General features: G+C 37.6%; 3 protein-coding genes across 9 annotated transcripts; 1 reads left to right on the top strand and 2 right to left on the bottom strand.

The window, feature by feature from the left end:
* Positions 1 to 1,367: 1,367 nt before the first annotated feature.
* On the top strand, positions 1,368 to 5,970 carry LOC102609893 (endochitinase A). Of its 6 annotated transcripts, none has more exons than XM_052439619.1 (6): positions 1,368 to 2,064; positions 2,159 to 2,273; positions 2,934 to 3,048; positions 3,691 to 4,100; positions 4,131 to 4,842; positions 5,194 to 5,970. In XM_052439619.1, exons 1-6 carry the CDS (start codon positions 1,872 to 1,874, stop codon positions 5,446 to 5,448), a joined length of 1,800 nt encoding a protein of 599 aa, XP_052295579.1. In that variant the 5' UTR covers positions 1,368 to 1,871; the 3' UTR covers positions 5,449 to 5,970. The 6 variants fall into 6 exon arrangements, 5 of the variants coding, with proteins under 5 accessions (XP_052295579.1, XP_006486333.1, XP_006486332.1 ...); XR_008054130.1 differs by having other exon boundaries at positions 1,370 to 2,064; positions 3,691 to 4,842; positions 5,194 to 5,677; positions 5,780 to 5,970; XM_006486270.4 differs by having other exon boundaries at positions 1,369 to 2,064; positions 2,934 to 3,021; positions 3,691 to 4,842.
* Positions 5,971 to 6,383: 413 nt separating this feature from the next.
* LOC102610420 (clathrin light chain 2) lies at positions 6,384 to 8,290 on the bottom strand. Its single transcript, XM_006486271.4, has 3 exons — positions 7,948 to 8,290; positions 7,572 to 7,725; positions 6,384 to 6,943 (listed from the first exon to the last, which is right to left on the bottom strand). Exons 1-3 carry the CDS (start codon positions 8,205 to 8,207, stop codon positions 6,581 to 6,583), a joined length of 777 nt encoding a protein of 258 aa, XP_006486334.1. The 5' UTR covers positions 8,208 to 8,290; the 3' UTR covers positions 6,384 to 6,580.
* A 2,504-nt stretch (positions 8,291 to 10,794) lies between these two features.
* Positions 10,795 to 15,956, bottom strand: LOC102610720 (probable LRR receptor-like serine/threonine-protein kinase At3g47570). Of its 2 annotated transcripts, XM_025100820.2 has the most exons (4): positions 15,471 to 15,611; positions 13,156 to 15,378; positions 12,653 to 13,050; positions 10,796 to 11,609 (listed from the first exon to the last, which is right to left on the bottom strand). In XM_025100820.2, the coding sequence occupies exons 2-4, from the start codon at positions 15,362 to 15,364 to the stop codon at positions 11,562 to 11,564; spliced, it is 2,655 nt and encodes an 884-aa protein (XP_024956588.1). In that variant the 5' UTR covers positions 15,365 to 15,378; positions 15,471 to 15,611; the 3' UTR covers positions 10,796 to 11,561. The 2 variants fall into 2 exon arrangements, with proteins under 2 accessions (XP_006486335.1, XP_024956588.1); XM_006486272.3 differs by having other exon boundaries at positions 10,795 to 11,609; positions 13,156 to 15,956.

Genomic DNA, 15,956 nt, shown 5'->3' with positions numbered 1-15,956 from the left:
ATATTGCCGAGTGAGTTTTTCTCTCTTCTATTAATATTTTATTATTATTTATTAAAAAAATAAGACTGTAATAATTATTATTTATGTTTCTTTTAAAAAATATAATAACAATTCAATTGATAGTGAGAAAGATTTGATTAAAATAATATTAATTTATTCTTATTTGGTGAATCTTTTGGAGGGGATTATATTTTTCTATACACTTATTTGCCACATCAGTAAGTAAATTAAAATTTGAAGAGTAAAATTTAAAGACCCTTTTGGAGATGCTCTTACAATCATACGCTCATCATAAAACGAATGCGCTTTTTAAAAATTAATTTTCTTAATTAATAATGGTTATGCTCACAAAGTTATAATACAAATTTGAATCTCAATCGAAGTATTGTAATTATTACTTGTTATGTATCAAATGATTGATTATCTTATTATTAGACTCCCACGAAATAATTTGTAAGAGAAATTGCATACCACATCAGTTAATATATAAACTTAGTATTCTAATTTTACAAATATAGCACTACTTAAATTAAACTTTAGATAATAGTATATCAAGCCTTCGGGGTGGGGGGAAATTGATAAACAAACTCATTGTCCTTGATAACTCATCACCAATTCACCAGTAGGAGCTTTTCTTAAATAAAAAATAAAAAATAAAGAATTAAAAAAAAATGTTGTTTTGCTTAAGTGTAGTGAGTAGGTAACCATAAAGTACTAGAAATTATGCATGGCAAGTCTTATTACAAATGATCTACAATGTAATCATATTTTTTTTCTAAATTAATTCTTAAAAGAATCCATTATATATATATATATATATATATATATATATATGGTAAGCAGGGACAGATCTATTAAGGGACAAGTATGGGCCATAATTTTTTTTAAAAAAAATTAATACTCAATATTTTATATTATATTAATAATTACTTATTTACATTAAAAATTTTATTTAATTTTTTGAAAATGTTTTTCCTCCCAACCAAGGTTGGTTGGCTTGTTCCGCCCTGATTGTAAGTGTCTATAAATTTAATTGATAAATTTTCTTGAATTCGCTACTTCCATGCGCAGCGTAATCCAAACAAATTTGTAATGTAATTATGAATACTATTTTGATAGTAATATAAATAATATTTATATATTTCCCTTCCACAAAATTCTTTAGCATAAAAAGATACTTGATCTGTCTGAATATTTAGATTTGAAGTTCAGTTATAACAATATGTGTTACTCATCTTGTAATTAATAAAATTAATGTTATGCCATGCATTATTTCTTTCCACAGGAGTGACATTCGGATAAGAGTAGTTGTACATAAATAAAACAAAATGCTTCAGGCCTTTACGGCATCAATTGGAACAAAGAAACTGCCCAAAAAAAAAAAAAAAAAAAAATTTCCAAAATTCAAAATAAAAACACAATGAATTAAAAAAGGAGGGCATTATCGTGATTATCCACCAAACTAAAAGCAAAAATCTGAAAACGTAGGCTTCAAGTGAGAGAAAACACAGAGAGCAACACCTACAGTTGTCCCGTCACTGAAGAAACCCCCGAATGTAATCAAAACCCCTAGTTTCACCCCTCAAACCTCTCGTTATTTACACTCATTGCCACTCACCTGTCACTTCTCCCTCTTCTCTGATCGATACTCTCTCTCTCTCTCTCTTTTTTCCAGCAATTTATCCATAACTTAGTTTAGCTGAGCTTGGTTCGGCGATGCTAAAACGACATGTCATTTAGTCGTTTTTGGTTGCTCGTTTGTTCAGTTATTTAGATCTAGTTAAAATTTGCGCGGAGGCTGAAGAATTCAAAGCCGGTTCCGTTGCTGGACAAGTGAATGAGAAGCTTTTGAGAGCAAATTTGATCTGACAATGAATCGAAGCCTTAGGTCACAGGAAATGCAAATGCAGGCTGCGGCATTGAAGCAGAGGCAGCAGCTGCGAGCGTCGATGATGAAGGAGAAAGATGAGGAGCTCTCTTTGTTTCTCGAGATGCGAAAGCGAGAGAAGGAGCAAGGGAATTTGCTTCTTAACAACTCGGAGGAGGAGTTCGACGCGCCATTAGGTATTATTATTATTTTATTTCCTTTTATTTGGCAATAATTTTGAGTTTTTGTCGTTTTGATTTTGTGAAATGTTCAATTTTTGTTGAATGAAAGGGTCGAGGCCAGGGACTTCCCCGATATTTAACATTTCGTCCTCGAATGCGGCAACCAGAAAGATTGGTGCTGATGATTTTCTTAATTCTGATAATGATAAAAATGACTATGACTGGTAATTTTTAGAACTTTTTAACAGGCTTCCTTTAATTTTATAATATTTAATTATTTATTATGTTAGAGTTATTGACAATCTTAGCTTAAGGAGAGTAGTATGTGATGATATTATATTAGTGTTTATAAATCCTACTTGTGATATAAGAAGTGTAGGACTTGATGTGGATTTGAATGGTATTGTTTGGACAGACTAAAGAAGAGGGAATACATGTTTAGAAAGAATATTGTGAGAAAGTATTTGTCTTCAGCATTTTTTCTCACTAGTTTTTTCACATTTGAAGAGTTTGGAGGCAGAAGTTGTAAGGGACAAACACACCTATAGTATATTCCTTGGTTGTATGATGTTCCAGCCATACCCATGTATGTTTGCAAAAACTGGGCAAGCATATTACCATATAAAGTTTTATTTATTTATTTTTTAACACACACCCCCCAACTCCTCCTCGCCCGGAGCACAAAAACAAATTAAAATGTACCCCAAAGGTTAGTGTCAGAGTATTGATGCTTAGACCTCTTGCATTGAAGCAAGAAGCCTGAACAATTAGGATATTATTTTGCTTATTTTCATCAATATTGTTGTTTCAATTACACATCAGGTTATTTTCTTATATATTTAATTAGGTGAGATGATACCAATTACACATCTCTTTGTTTTCAGGCTTCTAACTCCTCCTGGTACTCCTCTCTTCCCTTCTTTAGAGATGGAATCACAAAAGAGTGTTATGAGTCAAATTGGTACTCCGAAGGTTCGCACTACTGCCCCGGAATCTAGAGTAAGAGGACAAAGCTTAAAATTTTTTGTTGAATGGTGCTTCTTCTTTGAAGCATTTGGGTTATTTTTTTATGTGACATGATGATATTTTGACAGAATAATTATCATTTGTTATGTTGAAAGTGGAAATGTAACCATTAATACCCTGGTTTCCCAGGAAGACTTGATCCTCATATGGGCCATTTCATTGTTAGGTGGAAGAACTTCCAGTCATCAAGTTTCGATGGAAAATGAATTTCTTGTAGGAATCATCAAAATACCATATTGTGAAATTTCCGTAGAAGTATATTTCTGAGGGAGGAGGTATACTGGGATTACATGTCTGAAATAGTGGAGACCTTGGAAACTAAATTAAACTGTTCTCTTTCTCATTTTCTTGTTTATGTGACAGACTTCTCATTACATTGCTTGCATTCGATTATGCATTTTAACAAACTCCTGTTTTGATAATTGTTCAAGACTATACATTTAAAAGTTCCTGTAGAATGGAATGGAGATGCTTCTTCCATGCTCACATATATCTTAATCCTTGTCCACCAGGGTTGTTTATCTTGGTATTTTGATGCCCTGAATTTTGGAGTTGTCTTAAGGCTTGAATTCGTAAACTCATGTTGCCTCGTTGTCTATGTTTTTGTTCATATAGCTAGCAGACCCTCAGCCAGAGCCACCTGTACGGAGCAACTTAGCGTCTAGACAACCAGCTTCTTCACCTGGGTTAAATATTTCAAGCACTGGGGTCCGTAGGCCTTCGTCATCTGGGGGTCCTGGATCAAGACCTTCAACACCAACTGGACGCTCCACATTGACTGCATCATCAAAACCTTCAAGATCTCCAACACCTACTTCTCGGCCTACCTTGTCTTCAACCAAGCCTGCACTTTCCTCTACTAGACCCGCAGTTTCTACTACAAAGCCCACACTTTCCACTTCGAAGGCCACACTTTCTGCTACTAAGTCCTCGATTTCTGCCTCGAAGCCCACGGTCTCTGCATCTAAGCCCATGGTCTCTGCATCTAAGCCGACAGTTCCTGCAAGATCTTCCACACCTTCTAGGTCTACAGCAAGATCTTCCTCACCTTCTAGGTCTACGGCAAGATCTTCCACACCTTCTAGGTCTACAGCAAGATCTTCAACACCAACTTCAAGACCCTCCTCTATCCCTCCATCAAAGTCCACATCAAGGGCATCCACACCAACTCGTCGACCATCCACACCATCAAGTGCACCCAGTGTATCTGCTCCTCCAGTTAAGTCGTCTCCTTCAGCTACCAAGCCTGCTCTCACAACATCAAAAAATCCAGTGTCATCCCATGGCACCTCTCCAACAGTGAAATCCAGACCATGGAATCCCTCAAAGATGCCAGGTTTTTCACTTGACGCTCCACCAAATCTAAGGACTTCAGTTCCTGAAAGGCCACTTTCAGCCACAAGGGGCAGGCCTGGAGCACCCAGTCCTCGATCTTCTTCTGTTGAGCCTGTATCTAATGGAAGACCTAGACGGCAATCATGCTCACCTTCTAGGGCACGAGCCTCCAATGGAATTATGCATCTTAGTGGGAGCTCTGTTCCTGCATTCAGTCGTGGATATTCCAAAGTCAATGACAATGTGAGCCCTGTTGTGATTGGGACAAAAATGGTTGAGAGGGTGATCAATATGCGGAAACTGGCACCTCCCAAGCAAGATGACAAACATTCTCCTCACAGTAACCTGACTGGGAAGACTTCATCCCCAGATAGCTTGGGCTTCGGAAGAACACTGTCAAAGAAGTCATTGGATATGGCTATTAGGCATATGGTAACTCTATGTTTCCATTTTATGGTCATTATCTTTTCCATTTCAGACTAACGTTCCTCATATTTTAATATGAGACTCCCTCATGAGTAGTGTGTTTAGTCTTTAAAATCCTTGTATCATCTTCCAATGACATGGTTACCTTCTCATTTCCTCCATATGTTCATATTAATTACTGCCTAGCTTTTGTTGATGTCAGGGAGAATGTTGCTTTTTTTCTCGTACGTTGTTCAAATATCTATTAGTTACTTTTTCAGTTGAACACCTTAAGATTCGGTTCGAAGCAAAATTTAGAGAAGATTTTTTAAAACAAATTAAGCAATGTACTTATGATTTTCCTGATCTCAATTTCAGGATATAAGGCGAAGCATTCCTGGTAATTTGAGGCCATTGATGACAAATATTCCAGCATCCTCTATGTACAGTGTGAGATCAGGGCCACGAAGCAGAACAGTTAGTGTTTCAGATTCCCCTCTTGCCACAAGCAGTAATGCTAGTTCCGAACTGAGTGTCAACAATAATGGCCTTTGTATGGATGGGTGTGATATTGAAGATGACATAGGCAGTGAGAGAGGAGGTCGTTCTCCTGCCAGTGTTCGTGGCAGGTAACGATCAGTGTCAAAAATCCTGAAAGAACTGCTTCACTAATCCATCTTACGATATTAATTCAAATCTACCAGCTTGACAATTAAGAGACTGATTCCAGAACTTACGGGGGAGGTTGCGATTCCATGATTAATGTAAAGTTTTTTTATTACATTGGTTGGAGGTTAAGTTTATGCAATTCATGGTCTCTGTATTCTAAACAACCTTTCTTCATCGTTTTCTACACGGAGAGGTATTGTGAACTACATTGGAAGAATTGGATCATCCTTATTACTAAAAGCCAGTGTGCTTTAGTGCCTTCCCCTCCTTTCTTCATCGTTTTGTACACGGAGAGGTATTGTAAACTACATTGGAAGAATTGGATCATCCTTATTACTGAAAGCCAGTGTGCTTTAGCGCCTTCCCCTCCTAGCCAGTGTTCTTTACTGAAATCCAGCTTAACTGACTGGATTTCTAGGTTTCATTGTTAGAATTGCATAAGATTGAATTTCAAATATAATGTCGTAGTTATATTTTTGTTTTAAATTTTCTGACCCTACAAACTAAAATTCCAAATTCTAGGCAAACAGCTGCTGCTCCATCATCAGTGTTGACCAATCATAACTCATTCCACTTAGCATGAAAGTGACTAGAGAGAATGATGAAGCACCAAGAAGAAGCCAACAGAGCAGGGCAAGCCCGTACAACAGGTCTTGCACTCTTATAATGCTAACCATATGCATAAACATCCGTCATCCGATAAAGGAACTGTCCAAAGCAATTCAAACTTCCCAATCATTAACGCCCTGTAACAGAATGGTCTCATTATGTTCATTGTGTTCATCCAAATGGAAATAAACAAAATCCCTCACCCTAAGGAAGGTTGAAGATCTGTCGAGATCATGACATTTTTGCGGATTTACTGTGTTAACATCAAATCATCAAAAACCCTTTAGGAGTTGTGAATTGAAATGAGATTTTACAGATAATAAGTTGAGAAATACACATTGTTTGAAATGAACAAGTTTTACATATAAACACAACCAAATATGACCTACAACCTAGTGCCACAAGAAACCAACAAGGTTCAAATGAGCTCAAATACAAATAGTAATAAAATATAATTATATATCTCTAGATCGCGAAAACAGGACTATCAAGCAGCAACCACAACCTCAGTGGGTGTTGCAGCGGCTGCAGGCTGAGATGGACCAGCTTTAGCAGCAGCATCAGAGGTTTTGGTGTCCGTGGCTGGGGCCGAGGCTGGAGGTGGCGAAGGCTTCAAGTGGGCAGGTGTATTGTGTTTCAATTTTATGATTATCTGCCGCATTCTCGAGAGGTTTGTTGGTTTCCCAGGTTTTGGACCTTGGATCACAACAATGGAAGGCTTCTTCTCCTGATCCCTCTTTGCTTTCTTCTTCTCTATAGCTGGCACTTCGTTGGGAATGAGCTCTGCAATTGCCTTCCAGTAGTTCTTATAAGCCTCATCATGAAACTTCTGTTGACTGGCCACAAATAACTGTCATATAAGAAGATGCAAGTGAGAAATATAGAAATTGCATAATATCTGATGCTGACAGCAACAATGGTGTGTGAAGAATGCAACTAAGTGGAAACTATCAGTGAGGCTTTCCTCCCTTAAACCACCCCACAACAACCCCACCCCCCCCAAAACAAAAAAAATAAAATTTTGTGGTTGCCAGTTGGCTCAATTGAGTAAAAGCTGTTGGGATATGAGAGTACTGGCGTTTGAACCTTGCTCACATAGGTGGGGAGGGAGGGGGATTGGTTTCTATGGTGCCAATGCTTTAAAAATAAAAAATCAACTTTGTTAGACCTATAAGGAACAATTACATAGTCCCGAAAAAGTTTTCTTATTTGATCCGCACAAATTAACCAAGTTACACATTACGGACAAAATAACTTGAACAAACACTTTCTCCACATATAATATCACACCTAGACAACTAAATGTAGTACTGTACAATAGAGAAATTTGAGAATATTTGCACAAGCATGAGATACATGAAGAGATCAAAACAAACGTAGATGATAACAAACATAACATGCATACAACCACAATGACTTTTATTAAGAAAAGAAAAGCAAGCAACAAAAACCAGTAAAATCTTAAAATCACCACTCGCCTTTTCCCTTTCCCTGTTGCTAGCTTTGTTATTTTCGCGAGTAACAATGCTCTTTCTGTAGAATTCGAGTTTGTATTCTTCAGCTTCTTCAATTATTTGATTCAACATCTCTTTTTCCTTCTTCTCCTTCTCCTCCAATCGAATCGCGTTCTCTCTGAATGACCAACATATACACTATTACAAAAAATTTCTTTCAAAATTCAATTGTTATTCCTTTTTGGTACTTCAAAAAAAAATCAGTTAATCGTACAATACCCACTTGTAATTTTGAATTATTACCATTTTGGTACTTCAAAAGAAGCTCAAACTTTGATCGTTAATTGCGAGATTAAATTCAAGAATTCAAAAACAAAATAATTAATATATCGAATCGAACCTTCTCCATTCTCTAAGAGCGAAGCCTTCCTCGGGAACCATATCTGAAGGAGGCGGCAAAATTGGACCGTCGGATCCACCGTCGGCGTACTCACCGTAGACCGATGTCTGAGATGCGAACGCGTCATCTCCACTCTGAAAAGATGAATTATTGTTGTCGTCGCTTAAGTCGACGGCGGAGTTCAACTGCTCAGCAGTGTCGTCAAAGGAGTGAGTATATTCGGCGACAGGAACCGAGTCAACTGAGTCGAATGTTGACATTTTGATTTTCTTTCTCGCTAAGGACACGTAAAAGTCTCGCTCCGGTCGCCAGTGATTTTTATTTGAAATGAATAACAAACAAATGTTGGGATGCTGGTTGGATTTGCTTATGGTGTTGTTGAGTCTTCATGGGCCGGATAAATGGCCATATTGCAAGAGCTAGTATTAATTGGGCTGGACTCAAGGCCCAATAACAACATTCAGACCCTTGATTTTGCTAGAAACTTAGAAAATTGATCATACTCAAATGACTTGCCCTGGTTGCATTTGAACAGCACGTGGTGTGGCTTGTCTCGCTCCCGAAATTTGAGCTTGGAAAAGTTGTTTCTGGTAGCAACAAGCTGAGCTGCTAACTCTTCCACGTTCATTCGTTCTCTTGGCAGTTCTGAAGAGCAAGTGACTCCAATTCCCAGTATGGAAACCAAGCACTCTGGAGCATTGGCCTTGCCAGTCTCCGCTTCGTCTCTTACTACAAGAAGCACTGGATCTACAATATGAGCCAGTCTTTGAGGAATGGCTTCCTTTACAAAATCAAGGTTGAGGTTGCCTGTAACCATCTCATCTGTGCGCCTCTTCCCTGAAAACATTTCCAACAAGAGTATGCCAAAACTGTACACAATCTCCAAGTGTTGAAACCTCGCTTCACATACCATACTCCGAAATTTAAAAAAAAAAAAGAAAAAGAAAAAATTGTTAGTTCATCTGGTAAAATCTCTTAAGCCGGTATAAGAGTTTGGAGTTCAAATCTAAGGGTGCGTTTGGGATTGAGGTGCTGTAGCTTTTAAGCTACAGCTGCTGTGAAAAAAAAAGTTGTAATTATGAAACAAAAATTAATAATATATAGTAAATATAAATTTTAAATAATAATTTTGATAAAATTATTAAAGATATAATAAATTTTATATTATACAAGTGAAAAATCATATCAACATATCTTAAAAACTATAGCAGTTAGTGTTTACCAAACACTTTAGTGCTGTAGCTATTAAGCTACAGCTGACCAACCTCAATCCCAATCGTACCCTAAGTCTAGCCAGGATATATTTACTTGGAGCAGCATAACCAACAGTTCCTTGACTCTGATGTAGCTTGATTGATTGGTTAACAATTTATTGGAGGCTTCGGGGAGGAATTTTGCTCATCCAAAATCACCGACGCGGGCGACCATTCATTATGAAGAAGAACATTGCTTGGCCTGAGATCATAATCAACTTCCGGAGTTTCGCAGTCATGATGAAGATAATCCAATGCGGAAGCAACATCAATGACAATATTCAGTCTTTGTAGGAGATCTAAAGACCTTGATGCCTGATCTCTTGCCTCTTGATCTGTTCTAGGATTTGGGTGCAACTACTGCTCTAGTGATGCATGAACCACGAACTCATAGACCAAGGCCTCGAAATTATTCCCGCGATAACAGATACCTGAACAAGCTGTTAATTTTTTGACAAGATTCCAATGTCTAATGTTCCTCATGGCCTCACATTCAGCTATAAAACTCTCGGAGGCTTCCCGATGCAGCAGGTTAAGCACCTTCACAGCGATAACAGTCGTTTCTTGATCAAGATATCCTCTGCACACACAACCAAAACTGCCCATACCCATTAAATTGGCTGAAGAAAATCCATCAGTAGCTTTGAGCAGACTTTGATATGACGTTTTCAGAAGTGAATGCTGAGAAGAGCTTGAAGTAGCTTCCTTTTTTCTCTTTGTCAGCCGAAACAAGATAAGAAATGACAGCACCAAAGTCACTCCCAGAGTTCCTGAAACGGTGGCTATTACTAGTTTCAATTTATGGTCTAGTCTTCTCTTCTTGTATCTGCAAACTAGGCAGCTTTAATTCATGTATGCCACCACTGAGTTGAGTATTTCCATCAACAAAAATTCTACTTGCATTGTGAAAGACACCAATTTCTAGTAGCACTCCCTCAAAATTATTGTAAGATATGTTCCAATAGTGCAAGTCTAATTGCACAAGAAACTGAAGAATTTGGCCTGACAAATTGTTGTAAGAAAGACATAAAAATTTAAGACCTCTCATAGAACTAAAATGGTACCTTCCAGGGAGTTCCTTATGTAAATTTTTTTTTTTTAAAGAAATGTCAGTAAGAAGTAAAATTTGGCAGACATGAACTCCATAGATGATGTTAAAAAGGGCAAAAAAAAGAGATAAGGATATATAAACATTCTGATTGTAATATTGTATGATTCTATACATAGCATATCCAAAACTTAATATAAGTAAAATATAACATACTTTTATGTTGCTTTTGCTGTTACGCCAATGAAATAAGGATTTATATTAATGGAACAACGTAATAATGGAAGTGATTGCTTTTCCTTTTATCATTGATTTGCATGTTGTTGAAGAAAACAAGTGTTTGATAGAAAGACACGAGTGTTCGCTGAAATACCTTAAAGAACTCAATGAAATAGAAGTACTCGAATACTGCTATTTCAACTCATGTTAGGGTAGTTCTATATCAATCGCCGTAAACTCCTTAGTTGAATTATCTGGCACCTCTTTTTCTTGTCCATAAGATGGAGGGTTCAAGTCTAGTTTTGTGAGAGTAAAATTCAAATTTTATCTTGCTGAAGAAGAAATTATTCTTGTATATAAATGAATGAAATCAGCAAGCTGCATTTACATTTTGTATTTACTGTTGCTTTCATTAAAGTTATTGTCTTCTAGCATTTTTAACTTGGTATCGAAGCAAGTGCAATCATTCCATTGATGTAAACTGCTGAAACGATGCCTGGAAACCAGAGCAACACAGCTCAATAGAACATTACTGCCTCTGACATCAGTGCAGCACAAACACATCATTCTGAGAGTTTATTTACATTCTCATTGCCTATGAAACTAGGCAGGACTAACTTTATCACCAGGAAAACCCAGGTCTTGCCTGCAATTCGCGGCAATGGCCAGAATGGTTTCATGGATGGAACAAAATCATCACCCAACAAACATCTGGTATCTGTGGATGATCATGACACCGTCATCACCACTGAAAACCCAGCAAATCTCATATGGCGCAGACAAAATCAGCTTTTGCTGAGCATAATATACCACGTCCTTTGAACTTTGGTCTGTCCTTTAGGGAATTTACTCATCCCAATTTATGGCAAGAACCACGCCGCTCAAGATGCAACTTCAAACAGCTAAAAAGGGCTCCTTGATCATTAGTGACTTCGTCACCAAGACCAGAATGAGCAATGAACCAATCATGCCTTTTGACCTTCGGTTTAGGACTGTGACTCTTCCATGCCATTGACTGCAAGTAATGCCTTCGCACTCGCAGAAATGGTGATAATCATTCCATGAGTTTGGGATTCCTCGAGGGTCATGAGCAATCATTGACTTGAAGGCCTGCAAGGCAGCACACTCTCTCCGAAAAGGCACTGCAGGAAGTGGCAAAAGTTGCAGCTTGTAACAGTGTCACAAAAAAGAGAAACATGAATGGAAAATAAACGGAGTGGCACGTGCTTGTACTTCAAAAGTGAGAAGACACTTGGCTTGCATTTTGCATCCCTCTATATGATCTTCACCTAGCTTTGCTAGTATATATAGTGCCTTTGAAAGTGTGAGTTCTAAATTTGTTGGAAGATGGATCAAATTACGAATATTGGTGGTAGACTAAAACTTTTAGCCAAGACAGAACAACTAAGCTAGCTTTAAAGTTGTTGAATTGCAACATGCAAAAAGGCAACTTTCACCTAATGTCTCTGAGCAATGTAAAATTTCAACATAATTTCTGTTATTACCTACTAAAAGGGTATGCTTATGATTTGTAAGATATTCATGTATGCAAATCTCAAGAAGAGTCTGTTATCAAACCCAACTCAGATTCAACATTGTGAGCGCCTCCAATTTCTCATGTCAAGATCAAGCATTCCACAATTACTCTATCCTGGATCATGAAACAGCAATACACTGATATTTTCTTAAGGTCAAAAGGGGACTGAAAGCGTATCAAGTTTTAGGACTAGAGTCAAATCAAATAATATTATAGTAATTCGTCGCTTTGTTTCTCCACTATTTCTATATTTTTACTATCAATAAAACCTCATTTATTTTCATCTGCTTTCAGGGCTGTTCAGCAGAGCAAGCAACTCCAATTTCGAATATTGAAATGCATTCAAAAACTAAGCTATTCTAACATATTAGTGAAACCAAAATTGTTTGTACAATAATTATATAAAAACAAAATAAATATAGTTCAGTTGGTATTTTTACTAACTGAATTATATCAAAACAAAATTCATTCATAAATTTTGAGTTTTGACATTCTCAACAAATACTTCAAATATAAGAAATTAGAAGGAAAAAAAAAACAAATTTCTATCTGAAAGGGATTGAATACACGTAACTAAAGACAAAAAAAAGTACTTATATAAGCATCACCTCCACAAAAGCTACAAGAGAACTTCAATCATCTAATTACCTCTTCGCCTGTACAATTCCAAGCTTCAAGAAGAGCGTTCTTGACTGACTGTAATTCATGAACAACATTGGTTATGCTCATTCGATCTTGTGGTGATTCCACTGAGCATGCAACTCCAATTCGGACCATAGAAATGGGACATTCTATTTTGCCATTAATTTTTGCTTGCCTCAGCCTCTGCTTATTAGTAGCATCCCAATCTTCAACATCATTAATAAGTATTGGATCCACAATGTCTATCACATGATCAAGCAAGGCCGTTCTTGCATAGTTATGAAGATTCAAATCTCCCTCAAACATAACATCCGTGGGTTTTTTCCCTGTCACCATTTCTAACAACAATATCCCATAGCTATAAATATCACCATTTGTTGACACCTCGCTCCCTAAGCCATACTCTGTCATTCAGCAAAATAAATTTATAAGAAATAGCATTTAAGCTTTTGAAAAGAAATTAATGTACTGGCAAATGTCAAAAAAGCAACTTAAGATATGGATCTAACCTGGAGCTGCATAACCAATTGTTCCTCTTACTCCAACAGAGCAGCTCTGAGTTAGATTTGAGACTTCTTGACGAACTCTTGCCAGCCCGAAATCACCAACATGAGCAATCATGTCATTGTCGAGAAGGACATTGCTTGGCTTTAGATCGCAATGGAGGACTGGTTCTTGGCAGTGGTGATGAAGATAATCTATTGCAGACGCCACATCAATTGCAATATTTATTCTCTGAAGAAGGGTAAACTTCTGAATTTCAATTTCTACATCTTTCTGTGGAACTGCATCTGGATGCAACCAATTTTCCAGGCTGCCATTTGTCATAAACTCGTAAACTAGAGCTTTGAAGTCGTTGCCTTGAAAATCAATACTTGAGCATGAGGTTATTACCTTGACAAGATTTCTGTGACGGATATTTTTCAAGGCTTTGCACTCAGCCAGGAAACTCTTAGAAGCTCCATGGCGCTGAAGGTTAAACACTTTGATTGCAACAATCGTTCCATCTTGATCGAAAGCTCCCTTATACACAGAGCCAAAGCTGCCCATACCAATCAAGTGTGTTGAAGAAAACCCATCAGTTGCCTTAAAGAGACTTTCATAAGACACTTTTTGAAGTGCCTTCCTCAATATCGGTCTTGAAGGTTGTTGTTTACTTGGCCCTCTCCTCCTTTTGAACCAACAGAAACAGAGGAAAAAAACCATGACTATTCCTAAAACGGCACTTAATGTAGAGATTATTGCTTTCAGTCTTTGAGAGATCTTTTGATTCCTTGAATTTTTCTCGGTGCATTTGGGCAACTGCAATTCAGGTATACCCCCGCAAAGTCTATTAAAACCTGCAACTGATATTCTACTAATATTTGCAAAAACTCCTTTTGTTGGTACTTCGCCCTCTAAGTCATTGAAGGACAAGTTAAGATACTCTAAAGAAAGATCTTCCAGAAATTTTGGAATAAGGCCAGACAAATTGTTCCGAGAAAGATCGATTGCAAGAACTGCTCTTAAAGAACTCAGCGATGAAGGAATGGATCCGTGGAAGAAGTTTCCCCTCATATAAATCTCTTCAAGATAGGAACAGAGACCTAATTGACTTGGAATTTCTCCTGATAAGTTATTGCTAGACACATTGAATACCCTCAAGTATTTCAGATTACCGATCTTTGTAGGTATAGATCCAACCAAGTGGTTTCGGGCTAAATTCAGTGAATTTGACAGATATGTTAAGTTGAAAATTTCTTCTGGGATAGTTCCATTAAGGCCGTTTTCGAACAGGCGTAAAATTGCCAATTGTTTCAAACTTCCGAGACAAGAAGGGATGACTCCTGATAAATTGTTATTGTTCAAGAGAAGTTCACTTAGAATTGACAGATTTCCGAGTGAAGATGGAATTTCTCCTGAGAGTTGGTTGTCATATAGACCCATCCCTTCTAAGTTCTGAAGCTTACCCATTTCCTTAGGAATTGTGCCCGTAAATTGGTTTCCCCCCATCCCTAGTCTATATAAGCCAACAAGGTTACCTATTCCTGAAGGGATGCTTCCATGCAACTGATTACTAGTCATGATCAAATTTTGAAGTTGATCAGACAGATTAGCTATCGAATGAGGCAATGCTCCTCTCAATTTATTTGCAGCAAAAATGAGTGTCCGTAAATTGCTACAGTTGGCCAAAGAATTCATAAAACTCATCTCATCACTTTCCCCGCTTCCTAAATTATTATAGGCCACATTAAAGTAAGAAAGATTTTTCATGCCTCCAAAATTAACAGATAGTTTTCCAGAAAAACTGTTATCCAAAGCTTCAATAAATTCAAGTTTTGAAGCATTGGATAAAGATATGGGAATGGATCCACTGAAGAAGTTGTGGTGGACTTGGAAAAGCCTGAGATGAGGAAGAGTAAGACCTAAACTTGGCGGAAGACTTCCATGAAATTGATTTCGAGGCACAGAAAAATTCGCAAGGAGGGAAAGATTGTAAATGGAAGGAGGGATTATACCCGATAGGTTGTTTGCACCGAGTCCAAGAGATTTCAACTCTTTCAACTGACCTAATGAATTTGGAATATTTCCTCCAAAAGCATTGGCAGCTAGAGAAATAGATTCCAGGGACGTTAGATTCCCAATGAAAGGTGGGATGCCTCCTGTCAGATTGTTCCTTTGCATTGCTAGTTGTTTTAATTTGTATAGAGAGAAAAACTCAAATGGAATACTTCCCATTAGCTTGTTTCGCCCTAAAAATAGGATTGTGAGCCTAGAGCAATAAGACAAGTTGGCTGGGATTTCCCCAACCAGGTCATTATCTGAAAGAAACAGAGCCTCTAACCTGAACAGACGTCCAAATTCACGAGGGATTTCACCTTGGATACCGTTATTCATAAGATTGATCTCTCTTAGGAAGCTGAGGTTTCCAATGTACGGAGACAATGATCCACTCAAGCCTTTTGACCTCAGGTTTAGGACTGTGACTCTTCTATGCCTGAGACCACATGTAATGCCCTTCCATTCGCAGAAATGGCCGGAATCATTCCACGAGTTCAGGATCCCTAGAGGGTCATGAGCAATCATTGACTTGAAGGCCTGCAGGGCAACACGATCCCCCTCATGAAAGGCATTGGCGGAAAAAGTGCCAAAAGTTGTAACTTGGATCAGTGTGATGAAAACAATTAGATACATACCATCAGACTGGCACATGGTTGTACTCAAATCTAAAAGTGAAGAGCAAAATTTTTGGCTTCCCTTTTGTTATACTATGTGTGAGCTTCACCTAGCTTTGTTAGCGTGTATATAATGCCCGTGAAGTTATTCAAAG

Source organism: Citrus sinensis, chromosome 4 (genome assembly GCF_022201045.2).
Source record: "Citrus sinensis cultivar Valencia sweet orange chromosome 4, DVS_A1.0, whole genome shotgun sequence".
NCBI lineage: Eukaryota > Viridiplantae > Streptophyta > Magnoliopsida > Sapindales > Rutaceae > Citrus > Citrus sinensis.
The sequence above is the reverse complement of the archived record's forward strand: the minus strand, read 5'-3'. Positions and strand labels throughout refer to the sequence as shown.